Source organism: Carcharhinus amblyrhynchos, chromosome 29 (assembly GCF_965287045.1).
Source record: "Carcharhinus amblyrhynchos chromosome 29, sCarAmb.v2.hapA, whole genome shotgun sequence".
NCBI lineage: Eukaryota > Metazoa > Chordata > Chondrichthyes > Carcharhiniformes > Carcharhinidae > Carcharhinus > Carcharhinus amblyrhynchos.
The window spans coordinates 2,019,143-2,037,912 of NC_137352.1; the positions used below are offsets into that span (position 1 = coordinate 2,019,143).

The 18,770-nt window shown below is 43.2% G+C and overlaps 1 protein-coding gene across 2 annotated transcripts in view; it reads right to left on the reverse strand.

The window, feature by feature from the left end:
- Window positions 1–18,770, reverse strand: part of cbl (Cbl proto-oncogene) — a 226,718-nt gene that overhangs the window by 27,030 nt on the left and 180,918 nt on the right. For both annotated transcript variants that reach the window (XM_080214614.1, XM_080214613.1), the window contains exons 10-12: window positions 14,169–14,300; window positions 2,039–2,419; window positions 293–387 (exon numbers count right to left, since the gene is read on the reverse strand). In XM_080214614.1, the coding sequence (XP_080070740.1) occupies window positions 293–387; window positions 2,039–2,419; window positions 14,169–14,300 (608 nt within the window). The remainder of the gene's footprint in view (window positions 1–292; window positions 388–2,038; window positions 2,420–14,168; window positions 14,301–18,770) is intronic.

Below are 18,770 nucleotides of genomic sequence, written 5' to 3' on the forward strand. Positions count from 1 at the left end.
TTCAATGGGTTGGGGAGGAAGGAAAGGCAAACAAAATTTTATATTGGGATTCTTTCCCCAGATTTCTGTTATTGATTTTCAGAAATTTAGGATACCAGCCTAAACTAAAGAGAAGAAAAAAACAACTGATGTTGACATCTCACCAATAATGACATTGTAGGACATGCAAAAGACCATCTGTCTCTCTCATACAGATAAAGCTATTCATTTTCCAAAAGACACTGTATGCAGGTAATATAAACCAATGACACCTGACCTCAATGCAATATACATAATACAGAACTTCATGTACCTTGTAGCAAGTGAATAGATGGCATTCGCTGATGTGGAGGATTTCACTTTGGAGATTTCATACTCTGAAACATCGTTCAAGGCACCACAGAAAGCCTGCAATAATGAGAAAATGTTGTAATCATCATAGAACCCTACAGTGCAGAAGGAGGCCATGCGGCCCGTCAGGTCTGCACCACCAGAATTCCACCTAGGCCCTATTCTCATAACCCCACCATTTACCCTGCTAATCCCCTGACACTAGGGTCAATTTAGCATGGCCAATCGACCTAATCCACACATCTTTGGACTGTGGGAGCAAACTGAAACACCCAGAGGAAATCTACACAGACACAGGGAGAATGTGCAAATTCCACACAGACAGTGACCCAATGCCAGGATTGAACCCAGGTCCCTGGCGCTGTGAGGCAGCAGTGCTGACCACTGAGCCACCATGCCACCCATTGTCTAAAGTTTGGTGTATTTAAATGTGAATTATTATTTCTAAAAATCGACAAGTAGTAGGAGAGTTAGATACATTTTTTGGATGTGTAAGTTAAGCTATTAAGTTTTTTCTAGTTTCAATTGAAGTGTAGAATCTGCTATAGCCCTGTTCTTGATGAGGGACCATCACAGCATCCTGACATTTGCTAGTTCATCCTACTTTCTTTCCCTTCTCCATCATCTGTATCTTTCATTTCTACAATGACGCCTATGAGTAAAATAACTGATTTTAACTCTGTTACATGGTTACATGGTCTGGCATGTAAACCATGTGTCTGGGTATGGTAACTTGAGTCAGCGTATGTGCAATCAATTCAGTTCCTGCATGTTGAACAACCATTTGTAATACAGCTGAGGAAGGCAAATGTGTTTTACCTCAGTCAACCAAAAAGATCATGAAATTGTCCTGCTGCAGCACTCGATTATCTCTTTTGATAATTCCACAGTTTGATCTCTTTGTATTTGGGAGTCCTATCAATATATTGCTAATCCTTTTTGTGAACAGCATATTTGGTATCAATCCAAATTTTACATTTTATTAGTCTGAACCTATATTTCCTTGAAGAACTTTTTAAATTTAATTTGATGTTATCTTTCTCCATACTTCTTACTACTTCATATCTCTAAGATCATTTCTCTTGTGCATCTTTCGGAGCAGGAACATCCCAACTTATCCCATCCTTCCTCAGAACTGACGCCTTTGGTACTAGGTATCAGACTTGTGATTCTTCTACCTGTGGCTCCAGCATTGAAATGGCTCACTTGTGTTTCAGTATCACAGTGCATAATGCTCCAAATGCAGTCTGTTCAGAATACTGCCGTTCGATCACGCTCCAGTTGCACAATCTTGTTGATTTTGTTGACTGCTGCTCTATTTTAAACACTTTTTTTCATTTCTAAGTGCAGTATTTTAACAACGGTTGCAATAAATTTCATCTGCTCCATCCACATAAATATTTTGTTCAACTCACTTGTAACCCATAAGTTACCTCCTTGAACTTCACTGCACCTCAGCATTGAATACTTGTTTATTATATTTGGGCTTCTGAATCCAAGTCACTGGGGTAAATTGGAACAGTGCTAATTATTGAATGTCTGATAAAATATCTAAGTTAAAACTTGTACTTCACCATTATACAGAAACCTGAATCAAATATCTGGGCACTATGGCTAATTGAGAACTTATGAAGTTAATACAACATCTGTACAGAAAAGTATCTAACTCCAACAAAATTAAATGCAACGTTGTTGTTATCTTTCTCACCGCTGTACTGTCAAGCCCGAGTGAACTGCTATGCCTAACCGCCTCTGTCTTAGTGTCCATCTGAGATGACAGTGCTAAAGGCAACGAGTGTCGGTTCGATAACTCTCGACCTGTCCATCTGTCCCCAGGATTAAGATTCTGGAGTGGTGCTTTAGCTGCCTGAGATCGTGCATGCCAGGTTTCTCCAGGGCGATTTGGCGGTAGAAGAGGTGGCTTATCTCTTGGTAGGAGGTCACTTGGCGTGCTTGGTAAAGGGCGCCTTTGCATTCGAGAATCCACACTTGCAGATGGGTGTCGTTCAGGTGGGGGAGGAGGAAGGTCTCGATGAGTTGGAGGAACAGGTAAAGGCTTATCTTGCTTATGCAGCCCACTAGAGGAAGTCTGTGGGAGGAGAAAAAAAAGAGTACACTCAAAACAGCAAACCTTCAGATTTTTCACGACATCACTTCTATTTTGAGGAAATGAAAATGTGCTTTTAGATTAGGTGTTAAATTCTCAAGAAAATTCTCAAGAAACAAAGGCTCAGCTAGGAGTTGATTGAGAGTACAGCCTTTTGACAATCACAGAAGTGAGGGTAAACAAAAAGCAATCACCAATTTATTCATTAGCTTTTCCTGCTATATTCTAAGTGTGCTTTGAATCTATTACAGAAGTATAAAAATCCACATTGCAATTAGGACAAGAGAAAGTGACTATTCCTCACTTAAACTGTTAAGATAACCAGTTAAGCGTATCAAATCTCCATTAGGAGACCAAAAGTTCACTAAATGTCAGACATTTAGTGAAGTCTTTTAAAAGACTTCTGGATGAGTATATGGGATCTAATGGGATTGGGGGTTATAGATAGGTCTATGGCTTAGTAGGTATAGAAGTGATCGGCGCAACTAGTGGGCCGAAGGGCCTGTTTGTGCTGTAGCGTTCTACGTTCTATAAGTTCAGTTCTTTGAATTTTTACCATCCATCATCAATTGTTTTAAAAGACACACTTGTTTTTGTCAATTAAAAGCCACAAAAATTGGATAGCAAGCTCTCTGTGGGTTCGAATGAGTTTCTTTCAGCTCTATAAAATAATGAGGGGCACAGATCAGCTAGATTGTCAATATATTTTCCCAAAGGTAGGGGATTCTAAAACTAGAGGGCATAAGTATAAGGTGAGAGGGGAGAGATACCAGAGGGGCATTTTTTTTTTTTTTACAGAGGGTGGTGGATGCCTGGAACAAGCTGCCAGAGGTAGTAGTAGGGACAGGTAGAATTCTGTCTTTTAAAAAACATTTAGATAGCTACATGGATAAGATGGGTATAGAGGGATATGGGCCAAATGTGAGCAATTGGAATTAGCTTAGGGGTTTAAAAAAAAAGGCGGCATGGATAAGTTGGGCCGAAGGGCCCGTTTCCATGCTGTAAACCTCTGACTCTGGGATCTGGGAATAAAAGGGCCGCTTACCGATTGGCAGGCAGTGACTAGTGGGGTATCTCAGGAATCTGTGCTAGAATTCCAACTGTGCATGAAGCTCACCAGGATATTGTCTGGACTGTGGTATTTCAGCTACGAAGAGACAGAGGTTAGGCTGGTGTTGTTTTCCTTGGAGCAGAAAAAATAGAGAAAAATTGAGGGACATAAATAGGTTAGATAAGAAGAAAGTTTTCCCGAGTAGAGGGGTCAATAACAAGGGGGTATAGATTTAAGGTAAGGGAAGGGGACTTAGAGAGGATTTGTAGAAAAACCTCATTGCCCAGAACCTGGAACTCACTGCCTGAAAGAGTGGTAGCAGTGGGAATCCTCACAACATTTAGATGAACATTTGAAATGCCATAGCACTCACAGCTACAGGTCAAGTATTGTAGAATGGTGCTTGATGGCTGACACAGACACAGTGGGCTGAAGGACCTTTTTTTTTGCTGTAAAACTCTATGACTAGTTGGGTTGAATGGCTTTTTTCTGTGCCATATTTCTGCTTCCTGTACAGATGCACCTGCTCGGACAACAATGGCAACTTTTATGCAGCACACATAATGAGCCTTAGTTCCTTCAATTATTTCCTCCTGCTCTCCACACACATCATTGATTCAAGTGTTACTTAATCTGACAGCAGACACATTCATACATTTGCCAAACAGTAATTTAGTGCCAACATGATATGCTTCTTATTGCCACAAACTAAAAAGGCCACCAGACCTTGGCATCTAAAGCCTATAGTTTTGATAAACTCTCACTTCCCAAAGTCAGGCTGATATAGATTCTGGCACCTGACACTGTTACTTCACTTAAACAGAAGCAATGGTTGCAATTATCTTGGAGTTTCACAAACACAATTTGCTACAGCTCATGGTAGATTTCGAAACATAGACTGTTACGGCTCACAGCGGGGAGATAAAAATCTCATTTTGTTTAATTCTTCAAAAGCAGTTTCTTAATTTCTCTCACTTTTGAAGTGTCCTTTTGCAACCCACTTTCTTGATATCGCTATGATAGGTGAAACCCTCAATCCCCTACCAAAACTACATCCAAGGAGCCAAGTTTCCCTCATCATGCCAACACTCTTTCCTTCATTTCCCTACTTTTATGTTTAAGATTTGAATACAGCTCTATGTCTCAGAAGACATGAAGGCATAGTGTATTCCTAACATTGCTGGACAGGATGCAAGACAAAGTTCACCAACTCAATAACTATTCCGTCCAGCTTACACCTTCCTTACTTTTTCAAATAATATTTGATGCAATTAAGACCAGAGTCCCTTGGTAATTTTCTCTCTCATTCCAAGCTCCAGGGAGGTTTTTCCACAAATTCTTTATTCTCCTTATTTGTTGTTCATCCAACATAGTCGATGAGGACCACAACACCATTAGTCATTTTGTGGCTAGATGCGATGTGTCCGAAGATGGCTGATCAGGCCAATTCGGGCATGGAATGTCCTGGCACATACTGGACAGAATTGTGTAGGCACTGTAACATAAACAGAGCCTAGTTTTACGGCTGATAAAATTGGGTATCCTAAATTAAAGAATTGGGCATATTAAAAATCAAACAGTGAAACATCAGGCAGGCCAGTTGTACAATACACAAACCTGTCTGGGCCTGACTCATCAACCTCCTATCAAAGGTCGTTGCACCCTACTGATACTTAGCAGGAGATCATTGCACCCCACTGAAATGCACCAGCCTATTGTTAGAAGCCCAGGTCGGGCCAGACTTTCTGTCACCGCAAGTTCCTGCAGTTGGCTTAATCTGATAACAGGTTACATGTAAGCAGCAGCATGGAGATGGACGCCTGGGGGTGGACCCTGGTGTCCTGTCAGGCAGACATCAAGAAACCCACTAGGTACTGGAACTCCCTCCTGGGACCTCATTGGTCAGAAGCCAGAGAAGTTTCTGGAAAGGCAAGCAGGCAGGGGATAAAGGAACACACTTTCAGACACCAACGGGGAAGACTGGAGAAGACTCGATGAAGGAGGTGACCCTTGACCATTCGGAAGGCTGACCAGAGAAGAAGGAAGGAAGAAGCTGCCGTCGAGACTCACCTTCATGACACCGGACCAGAGGGACTCAGAGAATCGAACCTGCAGTTTTAACCAAACCATCTTTGCGGGTAGGATATCTGATTTTGGGGTATCCTCTTGCTTTATGTGGGTAATTTAAGGGTTAGAACATATAAGTAGGAGCAGGAGTAGGCCATCTAGCCCTTCGAGCTGCCCCGCCATTCAATAAGATCATGGCTGATCTGAAGTGGCTCAGTTCCACTTTCCCGCTTTCTCCCCATAACCCTTAATTCCCTTGTCTACCAAAAACCTATCTACCCGTGTCTTAAACATATTTAGTGAGGTAGCCTCCACCACTTTAACGGGCAGAGAATTCCAGAGGTTCACCACCCTCAACTCCGTTCTAAACTGCTCCCCCCTTATCTTGAGGCTGTGCCCTCTAGTCTTGTTGTCCTTTCTGAGCGGGAAGAATCTCTCTACCACTACCCTATCCATCCCTTTCATTATCTTATACGTCCCTATAAGATCCCCCCTCATCCTTCTAAACTCCAACGAGTACACACCCAGTCTATTTAGTCTCTCTTCATAGTCCAACCCCCTCATCTCCGGTATCAGCCTAGTGAACCTCCTCTGCACTCCCTCCAAGGCCAATATATCCTTGCACAAGTGCGGCGACCAAAACCGCACACAGTAGTCCAGCTGCGGCCTCACCAATACCCTGTACAGTTGCAGCAAGACCTCCCTGCTTTTATATTCTATCCCCCTCACTATAAAGGCCAGCATCCCATTCGCCTTCTTGATCACCAGCTGTACCTGCAGACTGGGTTTTTGCGACTCATGCACAAGGACCCCCAGGTCCCTCTGCACCGTAGCATGCTGCAGCTTTTCACCCTTTAAATAGTAATCCCTCCTACTATTATTTCTGCCAAAGTGGATAACCTCACACTTGCCCACATTGTACTCCATCTGCCAGGTCCTCGCCCACTCGCTTAGCCTATCCAGATCCCTCTGCAGACTTTCCACACCCTCCGCACAATTTGCTTTTCCACTCATCTTTGTGTCATCAGCAAATTTCGCCACCCTACACTCAGCTCCCTCCTCCAGATCATCTATATAAATGGTAAATAGCTGAAGCCCCAGCACCGAACCCTGCCGCACTCCACTAGTTACCAACCGCCAATCAGAATAGCACCCATTGATACCAACTCTCTGCCTCCTATTAAACAACCAATCCTCTATCCACGCTAACACCTTACCCCTAACTCCATGCCCCCTAACCTTCTGACGCAATCTTTTGTGCGGGACCTTATCAAACACCTTTTGAAAATCGAGAAACACTACATCCATTGGTTCCCCTCTGTCTACCGTACTAGTCACATCCTCATAGAAATCCAATAAATTCGTCAAACACAACTTCCCCTTAACGAATCCGTGCTGCGTCTGCTCTATCAAACAATTCTCCTCTAGGTGCCTCGCTATTTCTTCTTTGATGACGGATTCAAGCATTTTTCCAACTACAGATGTTAAACTAACCAGCCTTTTGCCTGCTACCTTTGTTTAACAGTGGCGTAACATTACCCGTGTTCCAATCTTCCGGCACTTCCCCAGAATCCAGTGAAGTTTGGTAAATAATCACTAAGGCATCCACTATCACCTCTGCCATTTCCTTCAGAACCCTGGGATGCATTCCATCCGGTCCTGGGGACTTGTCCACCATCAGTCCCGCTAGTCGATCAAGCACTACCTCTCTAGTGACAGTAATCGCATTCAGGCCCTCAACTCCCACCATCCCTTCTATCTTTAGTATCTGGCAAACTATTTGCATCCTCCTCCATGAAGACCGAGGCAAAAAACTTAAGGCCTCAGCCATTTCCTCATCTCCCACCACTAAATCCCCCCTCTCGTCCTCTAAGAGTCCAACATTCACTCTAACCAGCCTCCTCCTCTTTATATATTTGTAAAAACTCTCACTGTCCTTTTTTATATTTAGTGCTAGTTTAGCTTCATAGTCTATCCTTCCTTTCTTTATCAACTTCTTAGTCAATATTTGTTGATTTTTAAACCTCTCCCAATCTTCTGCTCACCCACTACTTTTAGCCACTAAACACATCAGCTTTTGGTTTAATACTCTCCTTTATCCCTTCTCCTACACTCCTCCTTTACCATTCGAATATATTTCTGCTGAGCACCGAAAAAGATCTCCTTAAAGATCCTCCACTGTTCCTCAACAGTCCTACCGACCAATCTGCGCCTCCAATCTACATTTGCCAATTCCTCTCTCATCCTATCATACTCCCCTCTGTTCAAACAGAGAACACAGGTCTGGGTCCCTACTTTCTCATCCTCCATCTGCACCAAAAACTCAACCATACAATGATCGCTCGTCCCAAGAGGATCCCTCACAACAAGATCCCTAATTTTACCTGCCCCGTTACACAACACCACATCTAAGATAGCCCACTCCCTCATTGGTTCTGTCGTACACTGTTCAAGGAAACTATCCAAGAACTCTTCCTCAAGCCCACCGCGTCCGACATGGGTCAACCAGTCAATATGTAGATTGAAATCTACCATAATTATCACTGTTCCATTTCTGCACACATCATTTATTTGCTTGTTTATAGCCCGTCCCACCTCCAAGTTATTATTTGGGGGCCTATAGACGACACCCACCAGCGTCTTCCTCCCCTTACTGTTCCTTATCTCCACCCACAACGATTCCACGTTCTGCTCTTTGGAGCCTATATCTTCCCTTACTACCGCCCTGATATTAGTAGGGTTAGTAGTGTTATTGTTAATAAACTTGTTGAACCTTTACTTGTGTTTGTCATTTGTCCACCTTGCAAATAAGGGCACTGGGGTAAAACATTGGAGTAAGCAAACTGGTCGAAAGAATCAGATTTTAAAATTACAACAGCACTGTAGTTGATGCACTTGCGCAGCTTGCGCTTAAGGTGTGCTTCAGCAATGCAACTTGCTTCGTAAGCTTGACAGCCCTCGTGGATGAGGCAGCACCAGGTAGGGCGGTTTTGTGCCAGTGTTTCCCAAGTGGTTGTGTCAATGTCGAGCGACTTCAGGGAAGCCTTGAGTGCATCTTTGTAAGATTTCTTCTGTCTTCCATGCGAGCATCTTCCAGCAGAGAGTTCCCCAAAAAGAAGCTGCTTGAGTATGCGCTCGTCTGGCATATGGATGACATGACCTGCCTACCGGGTCTGCACTCTCATCAGCGATGCATGGACTGATGGTAGACTTGCTCTAGAGAGAACTTCAGTGTCTGGTACTTTACCTTGCCATCTCATGTATAATATTCGGCGAAGACAAGTCATGTGGAAACGATTGAGCTGTCTTGCATGCCTTCGATACACAGTCCACATTTCACAGGCATACAGAAGAATAGTGAGTATCACAGCGCTGTAGACCTTCAGTTTTGTGGCTGGGCTGATTCCTCAATGTTCCCATACAATGGAGCGCTGTCAACTGAAAGCAGAACTTGCTTTTGCTATTCTGCAGTTAACTTCTGTATCAACAGTCACTGCTTGGGAGAGGGTGCTGCCAAGATAAGTGAACTGGTCCACTGCCTGTAGTTTCTGCCCTTTGATTGTGATTATGGGTTCAGTGTACGGTGCAGGAGGAGCAGGCTGGTGCATGACTTCGGCCTTTTTAATGTTGATGGTGAGTCCAAAGTTGTCACAAGCCATGGAAAATTTGTCCATACTGACTTGCATCTCTGGCTCTGAGCCAATATACAGGGCGCAGTCATCGGCAAAGAGGAAGTCTCTCAGAACAGTCTCCTTCACTTTAGTAATAGCTTGAAATCTCCTAAGGCTGAAGAGCTTCCCATCCACTCTGTACTTGAGGATGATTCCAGCAACACTGTCCTGGAAGGCATCATTCAGCATGGTAATAAACATCATGCTGAAAAGTGTGGGTGCGAGCACACAGCCCTGTTTGATGCCATTGGTGACAGGGAATGCCTCAGAGGATTCTCCGCCACCCAGTACTCTGGCCATCATGGAACTGGTGTACCATCTGAATGAATTGGTGGGGGGGCAGCCAAACTTTGACATGATCCTCCACAGGCCTCGTCAACTGAGTGTCAAAGGCTTTTGTAAGGTCAACAAAGGTTGTGTAGAGCTCACGATTCCGCTCCTGACACTTCTCCTGAAGTTGGCAAGCAGCAAAAATCATGTCAATAGCTCTGCGACCTTTGTGGAAGCCACACTGTGACTCTGTAAGCAGGCCCAGCTCCAGATGAGTGACCAGATGAGTTAGAAGGACTCGAGGGTTTTTCCCTGCTAGAGAGCAGCAAGATTCCTTGGTGGTTGTCGCATACTTGCTGATTGCCCTTCCTCTTGTAGAGGTGTACGATGGAAGCATCTTTAAGTTCCTAAGGAATGGATCCTTGCTACCAAAAGAACTGCAACAACTCGGTGAGCTTCATGATAAGTACAGGACCAGCAGCTTTGTAGATCTCTGCAGCCAGCCCTGGATAGCTGGCTGACAGCTTTCGTGACTTTGGCTACTACTGGTGGGTCATCCATGGCGCTGTTGATATCGATCTGGGGAATCCCGTCAATTGCCTCATCGTTAATAGATGACAGGTGGTTGAGGATGGCGTCAAACTGTTCAGCCCATCTCTGCAGGATCTGCGCTCTCTGTAATAAGAGTTGTACCATCTCTACTCAGGAGGGGGGAACTCCCAAGAGATTGAGGTCCATAGAGAGTGTTGAGGGCTTCATAAAACCGTTTTAAGTCGTTTCTGTCAGTGTATCCCTTATTTCATCTGCCTTGGCGCTCAGCCAGGCATCCTGCATTTTATGCAATTTATTCTGGACTGTCCTGCGAGCACTGGTAAAAGCATTTTTCTTGACAGCTGATGACTGGTCATTCTGACAGGCCTGATGAAGACAGTGCTTTTCAACAAATAGAGCCTGTATCTCCTCATCATTCTCATCGAACCAGTCATGCTACTTGCGAGTAGAGGGCCTGAGCATCTTCAGTGCAGATGAATGGACAGCATCCCTGAAGCGTTTCCAGTTGTCCCCAGTGCTGCCTGCGAGGTGTAGGTCTGCAAGCATGATTTCTAAGTCTTCAGCCAGTGCTGAAGCTCTGCTGGGGTTCTTTAACTTGGCCACAATGATTCTTTTCATAACCTCCTTTCCTTGTGGTCGCCTCTTGGATCTGATGCGAGCCTCATTTTGGAGGCAACCAGCAGTCAGCACCACACATGGCCTTGGTCACTCTGACATCCTGCCTGTCTTTTCTCCTGACAATGACATAGCCGATAAGATGCCAATGCTTAGAGTGGGGGTGCATCCAGGAGGTCTTGTTATGGGTAGGCAGATGGAAGGTTGTGTTGGTGATGAGGAGGTTGAGTGTTGCACAGGTCTTCATTAGAATAGGCCGTTACTGTTACACTTGCCCACTCCATGCCTCCCAATGACTCCCTGCCACATTGCAGTGTCACACCCTACTCTTGCATTGAAATCGCCAAACAAGATCAGCTTGGTGGTATTGCTCACTGCTGATTGTAGGGCGGCTAGTTCTTCGTAGAACTTGTCTTTCACCTCATCCGGGTTGTTCGTTGTGGGGGCATAGGTGCTGATCAGGGTGGTTTGACTTATGCTCTGTAGCGGAAGCTGTAATGTCATAAGCCAGTCATTTACACCCTTGGGTAGGCTAGCAAGTTTCCGAACAAGGTGACTCCTGATGGCGAATCCAACTCCAGTATCACAACGCTCTTCGCTGCCGTGACTGCTTCAGAAAAAAGTGTACCCACCTCCAGTTTCAGTCAACTGACCTACGTTGGCAAGATGAGTTTCGCTCAGGACTGAAATGTCAATGTTGTATCTTGCAAGGTCTCTGGCATCTAAGGCTGTTCTTTTCTCTTGTCTAACTGTTGTCGGGTTGTCCAAAATTATGCGCAAGTTCCAAGTTTATTTTGTTTGTTTGACTGCAACACAGGACCCTGCCAGCTGCGGTAAACTGGCCAGGGTGTAGTGAAGCAGGCAATGTTTAGGGCATCTTTTCTAGCCTCTTCCTCATTCTATGGAGGTGAGCAGTGCGTTCCTGAAGAGGACTGCTCAGTCGCCCAGGTAGACCCTGAGTTTCTCCTTATGTTCTCAGGGTGTTGAAACCAAGGTTCATTTTACAGACTCCTAATTTAACTCATTGTTTTTCTGGATAGTCCTTAAAACTCAAACTCTTCTCCTCCAGCTTTCTTTCCCTATTAAAGTTTACAAGCCTTCAAAAACTTGAGGCACCTAATCAATACTTACTAATTTGATAAAGAAATGGCAGATTTTCTATCTATTTTCACATTAAAGGAAGAGAACAAAATTCCAGCAGTACATATTTTTAGCATATTATACGCGTAGTCACTCTGTCCATTGATGATTGAAATGAATAACTTGCCCATGACTAGCATTATACTGGAAGGTCTGTAGTTTTCTGGTTCTTAGAATCATAGAATCCCTACAGTGCAGAAAGAGGCCATTCAGCCCATCAAGTCTACAACACCAACCACAAGCACTCATGCACATATACCTTTTGTTCCTGCATCCCTTTTAGAATTGCACCTTTTATTTTATCTTGTCTTTCCGTGTTCTTCCTACCAAATCGAATCACTTCACATTTCTCCACATTGAACTTCATCTGCCCCTTCCACCAATTTGCCTATGACTTTTTGAAGATCTACACTACCCTCCTCATAGGTGCATACAGCTGATACAATAATTATTGTTCCCTAAAGGATCTACTGCTGACATCTGATCCACTTGACAGCCTGCATTCTGAAGAACAAGGTCCAGCAGTATCCCTCCTCCTTAGGTTGCAGCAGTGCTGCAAAAAACTTTCCTGAACAGTCTAAAGTTTATTTATTAGTCACAAGTAAGGCTTACATTAACACAGCAATGAAGTTACTGTGAAATTCCCCTAGGAACTATTCTAGAACAGCCTAGGAACTACTGTCCCTCTCTGTCCTTTACAGTACTACTATCCCACTCTATTTTGGGATAATTGAAGTCCTCATTACTACTTTATAACCCTTGGATCCTTTAATTTCCTTACAAGTTTGTTCCTCTGCATCCTTTTCATTAGTTGGTGGCTTACAGGCTATTCTGAGCAATGTATCAATAATTTGGGTGAATCAATCGGGAGTTAAACAACTAGGTTTTCAGAAAAAGTTAGGAACAACAGTAAGGAACCTATATGAAACAGTAAGTCACAAAGGAACATGTATGAAGTGAGTGGACAAAACTGTGGCAGATGGAGATCAACGTGGGATTGCACTGAATCATATACAATTTACATTACAGAAGCAGGCCATTCAGTCCAATTCATCTATGCTGGTGTGAATGCTTCACACAAGTTTACTTCCGCCCCATTTCATCCAACTTTATCAGTATAACTTTCTATTGCTTGCTCCCTCATATGTTTGTCAACTTTCTCCTTAAATGCATCTATGCTATTCGTCTTAGTAACTCCTTTTGGTAGTGAGTTCCATAGTTAAACCACCCTCTTGATAAATATATTTTTCCTTCTGAATTACATATTGAATTTATTGGTGACTATCTTATATTTATAGGCAAGAAGAGTAGATGGAGTATACGTTCTGGGGAGTTACGCATTGCTTTCTCCCAGGGAGAGTTGGGTGAAATGGAGTAGCTAACTTTCTCTATCAGTCCCTCCTTCCCCATGCAATCAACATAACCATTTTATTGTATGAATGAAACACAATATACAGGGATACATGAACTGTTGAAATTATAATGCAATATTTCTACAAATCTACACATTTTGGACTAGATAGCTATCTATTTTTATCTAGTAGCCAGGCCACAATTAAGAATTCATTACACCAGGAACTACTGGTTTACTTGTGCATAGTTACAATAATAACTGTGACGTCACAGGTGGATAGGTTCGTAAAGAATGCTTTTGGTACACTGGCCTTCATAAATCGGAGTATCGAGTATAAAAGTCGGAGTGTTATGGTAAGGTTGTATAAGGCATTGGTGAGGCCGAATTTAGAGTATTGTGTACAGTTTTGGTCACCTAGTTACAGGAAGGATGTAAATAAGGTTGAAAAAGAGTGCAGAGAAGGTTCACGAGGATGTTGCTGGGTCTTGAGAAGCTGAGTTACAGAGAGAGATTGAATAGGTGAGGACTTTATTCCCTGGAGCGTAGAAGAATGAGGGGAGATTTGATAGAGGTGTATAAGATTTTGATGGGTATAGATAGAGTGAATGCAAGCAGGCTTTTTCCACTGAGGCTAGGGGAGAAAAAAAACCAGAGGGCATGGGTTAAGGGTGAAAGGAGAAAAGTTTAAAGGGAATATTAGGGGGGGGACTTCTTCACGCAGAGAGAGTGTTGGATTACAGAATGAACTGCCAGATAAAGTGGTAAATGCGGGGTCATTTTTAACATTTAAGAAAAACTTAGACAGGTACATGGGTGAGAGAGGTGTGGAGGGATATGGTCCAAGTGCAGGTCTGTGGGACTAGGCAAAAAAATGGTTCGGCACAGACAAGAAGGGCCAAAAGGCCTGTTTCTGAGCTGTAATTTTCTTATGGTTCTAGGTCAACCCATTGCGCCTCAGTGGATGTTGTCTATAAATGCACATATCATCATCCCAATAAAGCAGTCCCTTACCTTAGGTGAAACACAAGGGCTAGGTGCACAGGACACAGTGGGTGATCGATGCTGCAGTAGGTCTAACCGAGGAGGAACTGGTGGAAGTGCAGAATTGGGAGCTGGCGTGACTGGAGATGGTGGCCGCTCAATCTGTTTAGGAAATAAATGCAAACTAACAGCGAACAATGCTCACAAGGAACTTTGTGCAAGGTCATTAACATGAAATATTTTTGATTAATATCAGCAGCAGAACTGTCACTTTTTCTGTAAAAACAAAATCAAATAATTGACAGAAGTATAGGGAAAAATTAGGCAATGTGTCCCTAACTTCTATCTGCTCATACACAAAGAACATATCTTGGGTCATTGAGACAAGACATTGTCAGGCTTGACTGAAATTACCCCACAAGCTGCACTCCAGCAAGGAAAAACCCTCACAAGAACCATCTTTTCGAGTACAATTGGCACCCAGTCAGTGCCTTCACAACAGATAAAACTGGAAAAGGTAAAATGATGAATTGACACAAATAAATCAATAACACGAAGAATAAATGGACTACTCTGACAAAGGACCAAAAACAAAACACATCTATAATTGGTACAGAAAATCGAAGTGAAACAACATTCGAACAACAGAGAGGATTTTATATAGAAACATATTAGGTAAGAGCAGGAGGTCATTTGGCCTTGAGAGCTATTCATTACTGATCATGGCTGATCGTCCAAATTATAATCTTTGATCCCATTTTCCCCAAGTGCTATATCCATCCACCTCTTGAATACATTCAATGTTTTGGAATCTACTTCTTCGTGTGGTAATGAATTCCACAGCTCACCACTTCTTGGGTGAAGAAATGTCTCCTCACCTCCGTGCTAAATGGTCTATCCTGATCCTCAGACTGTGACCACTGGTTCTGGAGTTCCCCACCATCGGGAACATTGTCCTTGCATCTACCCTGTTTAGTCCTGTTAGAAATTTTATATGTCTCTATGCGATCTCCCTCATTCCTCTGAGCTCCAGTGAAAACAATCCCAACCTAGTCAATAAAAACTAAGAACGTAGGAAGGACTTGACAACAGAATTACACAATGCAAACAGGACAGAGATGTGATACCATTTTAATTTTGTAGCACAGAATTCTGGTATTTTGATTTTAGGACACAATCGCCACATTGCTAAGGGAAAGTTGGAAGTGCAAGGTAAAGCTGGAAGGTACTCTGGAGGACAACAATCTCTCTGCCTCCATTTGAGCTTACAGACTGCACTGGTAAAGACCTAGGAGCAGGTTTCTCATCACTTGGGAAAGAGATGTAAGGCACAAATTTTAAGAACACTACATAATCAGTAGGCACAAGACAAATCCTAACTAGTCACAACTCGATCATGTTAACTAACTGTCTTTAACATATGGTCATAAATTGATTAAATTATATTTAAAAAGGCAAGATAAAGAGAACTGTCTGATATACTGATTGTCTAAGCCACATGGAAATTCTACAGTCAGCATTACACAGAATAACTGTGATCATAGTAATGTTATTGCAGGGAACTCTACAATGATGCTCTGTTATCATGAATACTTCTCTGTCATTTAGCATTTTGGTTACAGTGCGCTTGGACATTTATTTCATTTATGCATTGCTGTCCTATTTTCCAGCTATAACTTATAGATAAAGGAAGCATCTAGTCTTTACAGCACTTTTCTCTATTCCGTCAGCTGAGAACACTTTTCATTACTTAAATGAGCAAGAGCTCCGGTTGGAATACAGCAGAACTTAAACAAAAATGTTTCTGTGCTTAGTACTAGCTGAGGGTGGCAGTAAAACAATTGTCCTCAGAACTAAAGATGAGGAAGAATCGTGTAACATAAGCAGGGCCTAGTTTTATGGCTGATAAAATTGGATATCCTAAATTAATGAATTGGGCATATTAAAAATCAAACACAGTCAAACCTCAGGCAGGCTAGTTGTACAATACACAAACCTGTCTGGGCCTGACTCATCAACCTCCTACAAAAGGTCGTTGCACCCTACTGATACTTAGCAGGAGATCATTGCACCCCATTGAAATGCACCAGCCTATTGTTAGAAGCCCAGGTCGGGCCAGACTTTCTGTCACCGCAAGTTCCTGCAGTTGGCTTAATCTGATAACAGGTTACATGTAAGCAGCAGCATGGAGATGGACACCTGGGGGTGGACCCTGGTGTCCTGTCAGGCAGACATCAAGAAACCCACTGGGTATTGGAACCCCCTCCTGGGACCTCATAGACCAGAAGCCAGAGAAGTTTCTGGAAAGGCAAGCAGACAGGGGATAAAGGAACACTCTTGCAGACACCAGCAGGGAAGACTGGAGAAGACTCGAAGGATGTGGCCCTTGACCATTCGGAAGGCTGACCAGAGAAGGAGGAAGGAAGAAGCTGCCATCGGGACTCACCTTCATGACGACAGACCAGAGGGACTCAGAATCGAGCCTGCAGTTTTAGCCAAACCATCTTTGCGGGTAGTATATCTGATATTGGGGTATCCTCTTGTTTTATGTGGGTAATTTAAGGGTTAGTAGTGTTATTGTTAATAAACTTGTTGAACCTTTACTCGTGTTTGTCACGTTGCAAATAAGGGCACCAGGGTAAAACATTGGAGTAAGCAAACTGGTCTAAAGAATCAGAGATATTTTAACATTTCAACAATAGGGACATGAACGAAGTGATATTAAGAGTCCCTCTCTATACCTAAAGACTTTGCAAAGGTGAATGCCAACAGACAACAGCATCAGGCTCAGCTATGTCAGCCCTACTGTCAAACTAATAGTAATTTTTTTTATAAGCACAATAAACAAAGGCTGAGATGGGAATAGAACCATTACAGGATAAAACATGTGAATCAAAAGCAGCAGTAGGCTCTTGATGCTGCTTTGCCATTCAATAAGATCATGGCTGATCTAATTTTAACCTCAACTTCATATTCCTACCTTACGCCAATAACCTTTCACCCGCTTGCTTATCAGGAGTCAAGTTCTTCCTTAAAGCAATTCAAACACTTTGCCTCAACCAACTTTTGAGGAAGAGAATTCCAAAGTCACTCAAACCTCTTAAGAATTTTTCTCTCTCATCTTTGTCTTAAATGGGCAACCCCATATTTTTTAAACATTGGGCCCTAATTCCAGATTGTTTTAGAAGGGGAAACGTCCTGTTCACTTCCACCCTGTCATGACTCCTGAAGATTTTGTATGCTTCAATCAAAGAGCCCCTTATTCTTCTGAACTCCAACTAGCCTGTCAATCTTTTCTCATAAGACCACTCAGCCATTCCAGGTGTTAGCCTAGTAAACCTCTGAACTGCTTCCGACACATTTAAATAAGAACGTAAGAAATAGGAGCAGGAGTAGGCCATCTAGCCCTTTGAGCCTGCCCCACCATTCAATAAGATCATGGCTGATCTGAAGTGGATCAGTTCCACTTTCCCGCTTTCTCCCCATAACCCTTAATTCCCCTATCAAAAACCTATCTACCCGTGACTTAAACATATTTAGCAAGGTAGCCTCCACCACTTCAACAGGCAGAGAATTCCAGAGATTCACCACCATTTCAGTGAAGACGTTCCTCCTCAACTCTGATCTAAACTGCAGCTCCCCCCTTATCTTGAGGCTGTGCCCTCTAGTCCTGCTATCCTTTCTAAGCGGGAAGAATCTCTCTACCTCTACCCTATCTATCCCCTTCATTACGTTATATGTTTCTACAAGATCCGCCTTCATTCTTCTAAACTCCAACGAGTACAGACCCAGTCTATTTAGTCTCTCTTCATAGTCCAACCCCCTCATCTCCGTTATCAGCCTAGTGAACCTCCTCTGCACTCCCTCCAAGGCCAATATATCCTTACGCAAGTGAGGCGACCAAAACCGCACACAGTACTCCAGCTGCGGCCTCACCAGTACCCTGTACAGTTGCAGCAAGGCATCCCTGCTTTTATATTCTATCCCCCTCGCTATAAAGGCCAACATTCCATTCGCCTTCTTGATCACCTGCAGACTGGGTTTTTGCGACTCATGCACAAGGACCCTCAGGTCCCTCTGCACCTTGGTATGCTGCAGCTTTTTGCCTTTTAAATAATAATCCCTCCTACTATTATTTCTGCCAAAGTGGATAACCTCACACTTGCTAACATTATACTCCATCTGCCAGGTCCTCACCCACTTGCTCAGCCTATCCAGATCTCTCTGCAGACCTTCCACACCCTCCGCGCAATTTGCTTTTCCACTCATCTTCGTGTCATCAGCAAATTTCATCACCCTACACTCAGCCCCCTCCTCCAGATCATCTATATAAATGGTAAACAGTTCAACAGCTTGACCAACCTCACTGAAGTTTTTGAGGAGCTAACAGAGAGCATAGACAATGGTAATGAAATAGATGAATTTACAAAAAAAGGTGCCTCAATCTCGAGCCAAAAGGGAACCAATCCTACTTTAAATAAGGAAACCAATACCGTACACCGTACTCCAGATGTGGTCCCACCAATGCCGTGTATAAATGAAGCATAATCACCCTTCTCTTATATTCAAATCTCCTTACAATACTTGCCACACCTGCATTCTAACTTTTTGCAATTACACACTGGGACATCC